Source organism: Cupressus sempervirens, chromosome 7, assembly GCF_028749045.1.
Source record: "Cupressus sempervirens isolate cs-2001-9-10 chromosome 7, ASM2874904v1, whole genome shotgun sequence".
Taxonomy (NCBI): domain Eukaryota; kingdom Viridiplantae; phylum Streptophyta; class Pinopsida; order Cupressales; family Cupressaceae; genus Cupressus; species Cupressus sempervirens.
In genome coordinates this window covers 793,458,238-793,464,939 of record NC_143124.1, presented here as the reverse complement: position 1 = coordinate 793,464,939, position 6,702 = coordinate 793,458,238, and the positions used below count along the sequence as shown (strand labels likewise).

The window sequence follows — 6,702 nt, the reverse complement described above, 5'->3', positions numbered from 1 at the left end:
AGTGGTAGAGATTTCCTAAATAATCCATCTAGAAGCTTCCTTAACCATATGACTTCGCTTGCTCCCATGGATGCAATGATGTATTCGAATTCTATGGAAGTTTGAGTTACTAATGACTATTTTCTACTAAAACATGATATCATAGCTGACCCCAAGGTAAAACAACATCCCAATGTGCTCTTTTGATCAGTAGACCTCCTTGCCCAGTCAGAGTTTGTATATCCACCTAGATTTAGTTAAGTGTTAGTGTATTTTGGACCATATTCAACTGTGCAACAAAGATATCTGAGAACATGTGTTTTGCCACTACTAAATGATCTTGTTTGGGTTCACACATGAGTTGACTATAAACATTAACTACATAACATATATCAGGTCTAGTATTCACTAGATACATTAGAGACCCAACAATTTGTCAATAGAGAGTAGGATCAACATTCTTAGAATCTTCTATTTCCTCCTTTTGTTTCTATAGGTTTGTTTCCATAGGATCTTCATTGGCTTGCTATCCATCATGCCAATTTTTTTGAGTATGTCTAGTGTGTACTTCTCTTGGTTTAAGAAGATATCTTTTGTATGTTACCATACTTCTTGTCGCAAGAAATAGTGCAGTAGTCTCAAATCCTTCATGTCAAATTCAGATGGAAGATCTTGTTTACATTTGTCAATTAGGTGATCTTCTCTTGTAATCAAAAGGTCATCAAAATATAAAACCATAATTTACATATCCCCTTGTAGTATTTTGAAGTACAAGTTAGGGTCTGCATTATATTTAGTAAAGCCAAGTTTACATAAGTGATAATCTATTCGTTCATACCAAGCTTCAAGAGCTTGCCTTAGTTCGTATAGTGCATTATTTAATTTACATGCCACAAATCCTTTTGATTGTTCAAGATAAATGATGAAGGGCCACACCACCCTACCAACTCATAACCAAGAGTGCAACAATATGCAGATGAAGAGAGACAAAATGCTTCCCCAACAATTTTATTATACTTGAAAATCCTTACAACATCCACAAGATGATATCATAGATATGACTTCTTCAAAAGAAGTTTACAAATTCTTCAACATAAGAGAAATCCCAAATAAGAGTCTTCACACCAAGAGCTTCACCAAGAAGAACTTCCCAACTAAGAGCCTTCTCCTTCAAAGCTTCCACCCAAGAACTTCTACTTGACCTTCCAAAGCTTTCACCTTCCCAAGCTTGACTAGAAATGCTCATATGCCATGCTTAAATAGGCACTTACTACCCAATGCATGATTTATACACAACCTTCTAGAATTCCACCTACAATATCCACAACCTTCTACAATATCCACAACTTTCTAGAATTCCACCTAAATACAACTAAGCACCACCACGTGGCCCAATTAGAAAATTACATTTCCTTTATGGATCACAACAAATATTAAATGCATGATTTAAGGAACTTTCCAAAAGCTTTTAAGATTCACCTAAACACCTTGATTAATGGAATGACAACTATTTTTCTTATTTTTCTATTTATGCCACCTATGCACCTTGAAAATAGAAATTCCTCTTTTCTCTTTTTTTTCCATTATCTATTTTATTATTATTTTTCTGTCTTTTTTTGTCACTTTCTCTCTCCTCCACAATTTTTTTTTTTAATTTATAAATTTTACATTCAACATGCTCCCCCTTTATTTTGGATGCAAGATGCTCCTACATTAGAAATGTTCTTCTTCTATTATTCCTTTCAAAAATATGGTCTTCACATCTGTTTGATGAATTTTCCATCCCTTGGATGCAACAATGGCTATAATAGTTCTGACTGAAGTATATTTGGCTACTAGAGCAGAAGTCTCCTCATTATCAATTCCTTCCTTTTGAGAGAAACCCTTGTTAGGAAATAAAGTCCATGAATATAACTCGCGAGGGGGGGGGGGGGGGGGCAGGGTGTGTGAATCAATTATAAATTATAAAACTATTATAATAATTACCAACCTTATTAATCCTTAACCAGATAAGCAATATAATCAATAACCATAATGATATACTCATACACAATAACACCAGATATCTTAACTAGGGAAACCCTTGATCAGAGGGAAAACCCCAGTGGGGATGGTGCCCACAAAATGATGTGCTAATATAAGTATTCCTTGTTAGAGGATGGACCTTGTTAGGAGCCAATGAAATACATTTAGTACATATCAACCCTTATTAGGAGACTTTGAGTCCCTGTTAGGAGTTGTAGAAGGCAGATGGACCCATTGCCCAAACAACTTTAGGGGCAACACCACTAAACTCACTGTCCAGCTGATCTCTATACTATTCCTTGCAGAATAATAGAAATAAAATGTATTTGTACTTCCTCTATCCTGTCAACCAGACTTCCTGTTCTTCTTCTTATCTTGATACCAGATCACTAATTTCGCATCCAATAATCCCTTAGATCCCTTAATCGCATTTACTGAATCCTTTGCATATATCTTCACAATTCACACATTACCAAAAGGAAAACAACCTTCCTTTATACCATGTCCTCAAAAAAATTCCTTTATTCGACCTTGGGGCTTTTTCGATTAATTATAATAGGACCATATTACGATAATTAATTATATCATAATTACACAACACTACCGGCTCATAGTCTTTACAAATTCTCACATGTGCGATTCCAAACCTTGCACACTTGTTAATGTCATCATCAGGCTATCCTCTATCACTATCTAACCTCACATATCAATATTCTATCTTAGCAAAGTGATACAAATAAATCATCAAAAACTACTTCTCAAATACTTTGTTTATATACTGCTCTTTGTCAATCAAGCATATCTTTTGCATGTCTTCAACTTTCTTGATTTGCACTTAACCTCATCATCAAGAAATAGTATAGAACATTTCTTTAACCATGCTTGACTTGGTCATCAATTCTCTATTTGTACAACTTCATTCTCTATTTGTTACTCCACCAATCTTCACAGAAGTACTGCTATGTTGACATCAATAACAAACACAGTCATGAATGCAACATGTCAATCATGCTAACAATATACCACATACTTTGGCAATGCTTAGATTTTGAATTTGTAGTGAATTGTTTCTCCAATAGCAAGTAATTTGGCATTATTATTTGTGCTAGTTAGGGGTATTAATATCTATAACTGTAGGTCGTCATTTAAAGAATGATGACATTAAAAAATTAATGAGAACGAACTACATGGAATAATTTGCTATAATACAATGGGAGAATATTCTTGTTTAGTTTGGATGATTTTCAAAAAATGAGTTACATCATTCCATATTTAGGAACATCTATATATTTTAGTTTTTCAAGTTAATTTTGCATATAATAGTTTATTTTTTCGTTTGATTTATGATGGAAATGGTTAAGGCAAAATATCTAATATCTTTACAATCTAATTTCACCAATCTGTATATATGTGGTAGATTGTGTGTTGGATTTCAATGAATGTAAGTGGATTGTTAGGGGAATATAGGTTAAATAATTGGTGATAGTTTTGTCATAGATATTTCTTATTATCATTCTTAAAAGAGCTCCAAAAAATAAGAACTCATGTAACACCACTTGGGACTTCTATCCCTTTGATTCTACTCATGATTCTAATGGTACTTTTATACCACTAATATTGCTAACAAGCATTACTAACACAATAATAATTGTGATTGTCTATGCTTACTTCTTCAAATAGTCTCTTTTTGATTCAGTGCAAAGAACCCCACATATTAGAATGGTATATGACTCTATCAACAAAGAATGTAAAATAAGTTTAGCACATGTGATAGCATTCACATTTGTAGTTGATGTAGTATGCAACATACAATAAATTACAGTTGACGAAGTATGCCTATTTTTATATTCGATTTGTGGTTAATGCTTATGTAGCTTCACTAATAAAGAAAGGTAAATGATTGCATGGTTAGGCTCTCAAGTTGTGTTACACGAACCATAGATATATGGACAATTGATGATTGATAGAGTTGTTGAACAACTCAAGCTCATAGAGTTGATCATGGTTGAGATAATGGTCCTTCATATATTTTGAAAGAGTTTTGAATTTAGTTCAAATAATTATTTTTGATATGTTTGTGTTCAATTATGAGATATTTTTTGATTCAATTTAGAGTTCTAGAATGTGTATTGAGAAACAAAAGAGAATGTGTATTGAGAAACAAAAGTTGAAAAGATCATATAAAAGATGTAGGTGAGACCAATATTAATTTTCTTATTATCATTTTATAAATTGGATTCTTCTGCAGTGAATGAATGTAAAATTATATCATCTTGCTAGTTGAATATTTCTTGTTTGTTTGGTTATTCTTTATGTAGGGTTGATGGATTTAAATTTGTCAATGTGTGGGTGTGGCCCTGCAGTAATGAAGACCTCACACACAATGAGTAATAAAAAACGTAAATTCTTGTGCTGTCCAAATAAAAGAAAGGTTGCTAGTAATTTTTTTGTATATGTTTACATTTTATGTAACAACTAATTATTGTGACAACCACAAATTTAGATTTGGTATTGTAGGGGGATAGTTGCGGCAATTTCTTTCAGTGGGTTGATGATGTCCCACATACATCTACAATAGCTAAATCTATAGCACATGAAAATAATGATTGTAAGTTGTGCAAGATTCGAGAGAGTGAAAACATGTTTCTCTGAGGTGTGTTGTGCATTATAATTGTTTCAATCTTACTAGTCTATTGAAACCATATGCATAAATGCACTCAAAAGTCTAAGCGACTATTATAAGATTGTAACTTATTTTATGATTTTATGTAGAAATTGTGAACATATTTAATAATGATTTGATTACTTTGTTGTTTAGAACTTGCTTAAGATCGTGGTAACTAATTGAGAGGTGTGGTGACTAATTCTGTATAAAATGATGAATAAATTCTACTAGTTTCATGACTATTTTGCTGTATATACTTGTTCATGATTGTGTCTATTAAATTTTTTTTTTTCACAATAATTTACCTTAGCTCTATACAATAACAAATAAAATAAATTATCTCTAATTTTTTAAAAAAAAATGAGCCAACTCAATAAAATGTAAAAGGGAAAAACTATTAAATAAAAATAAAAAATAAAAATACTCTTATTCCAATTTTATTTTTGCACAACCAAACATAGAATAAACATATTCCTCATCAAATTCTGGGTGAAACAAACAAGAAGAGGTATACGTATTCCCATTTTCTATTCCTATAATAACAAATCCAGAATAAGTATTCCTATTCTCCTATTCCTACTCTAGCAGCCCAATAGACTCCTTGTCACTGATTTTGTTTTTCAGTATGAACTTTAAACTCAGTCATTACTAACTATTAAAGTCATCTCTGTTTTCTAGAAAGTAGTTTATAAATTACTTGTTAATAATGTAAGATTATGAAGTGGTGGACGTGAAAGTCTTGCAAATTAGGTCAAGTTTCATAAATGAAAACTTTTTTGAACTTCGTAGGCATCAGAAAGTCTCATAGTCTGGTAAATCGAAGGTCTGATAAAACAAATCAGTACAGAAAATCACAGAGATTCAGATAATCAATGACCCAAAATATTGTATGGATTTTATTAAAAATAAGATGCTAATAGCCAAATGTCAGAAGAAGAGGGAACATTAAATCAATCATGGCCTTTAACCCTGTATATCATTGATTAATTATCACCATTTAAAACAAATTCTCATATTTTTTCATACCCACCTCTTATTGTCTTTGTCCTATCTTTGACGAACAACAGCCTATTCATTCTATTCAACTCTATTTTCAGGATTTCCTAGGCTTCTTTCGAATCCTTCAAGCTCATGGGTTTGGTACAATTTGTTTTTAACTACCAGTCAACCAGAATAAACATTATCAGAATGATTGGCAGTTGGGCTATGATTAATTGTTATTAAGCAATGCAACTAGATCTATCTGCCCTTCAACTACTGGCAAATGGGAGGACTCTGGATGAGCCTTCTTATGGGCTTATCATCTTTAATATCTTTATGCAGGACATAATTATTGAGAGAGCTTGATTTTTCTTGTAAGAAGTTTGCAATGGCGAGATATCCTCTCTATGATATTTTACCGCTGGGATCAAGGTTTTGGGTTTTGTATGATGGGTCATGCGACTTCTTTAACTTTGCAATTAGCTTGTTTCATATTCCTGGATCTGTCAATGAGTTTGGAAGTATCATCGGGTCTCCTCCTCCTCCTGTGCATGATGTTGAAAGTGGATATATCTATGGCCTGTATACTCTTATGCTCTGACCTAAATCTTCTTTATCATTCAAATATTATGTATACAGTGATGCCAAGCTTTTCTTCTCAATATTGTGCCATGTTTTCTCAGAGAAGCTATGAGTTATTGTTTTTGCTAGAGAAGTTAATTTGGTAAGTATTTTGAGTTTGAAAACCAAAGGGAATTTTGGCAGAGACAAGCTGAGAAAAAATGGAAGAATATTGATAGTAGCTGGTTTGTTGAGGACAGCAGAGAGAATATTTTTTGCGGCAGCAGTATTGAGTAGAGAGGAGTGCGTGGAACAGCAGGTAGCTCCAGACAAGGAAAATGGTGTTAAGTTTCAAATGGTTCTAGAAAGCGTTCATTAGGTTTGTGATTCAGAGAGTTTTGTAGAAAAAAAATGTAAAATGATTTGTAATCTGATTATGAAATCTCTTTAAACTATTTTTTTAATGTTGACTTTAAAATAGTTTATTTGCC

The 6,702-nt window shown here is 32.5% G+C and overlaps 1 protein-coding gene across 1 annotated transcript; it reads left to right on the top strand.

The window, feature by feature from the left end:
- The first annotated feature begins 5,847 nt into the window (after window positions 1-5,847).
- On the top strand, window positions 5,848-6,702 carry LOC149549740 (uncharacterized). The gene is made up of 2 exons (XM_089794953.1): window positions 5,848-6,232; window positions 6,416-6,702. The coding sequence occupies exons 1-2, from the start codon at window positions 6,039-6,041 to the stop codon at window positions 6,588-6,590; spliced, it is 369 nt and encodes a 122-aa protein (XP_089651079.1). The 5' UTR covers window positions 5,848-6,038; the 3' UTR covers window positions 6,591-6,702.

Coding starts and splice junctions, on each gene's coding strand:
- LOC149549740 (XM_089794953.1), top strand. CDS start 6,039: ATGGCGAGATATCCTCTCTATGATATTTTACCGCTGGGATCAAGGTTT. Junction 6,233..6,415: donor AGTGGATATATCTATGGCCT/GTATACTCTTAT, acceptor GAATTTTGGCAG/AGACAAGCTGAGAAAAAATG.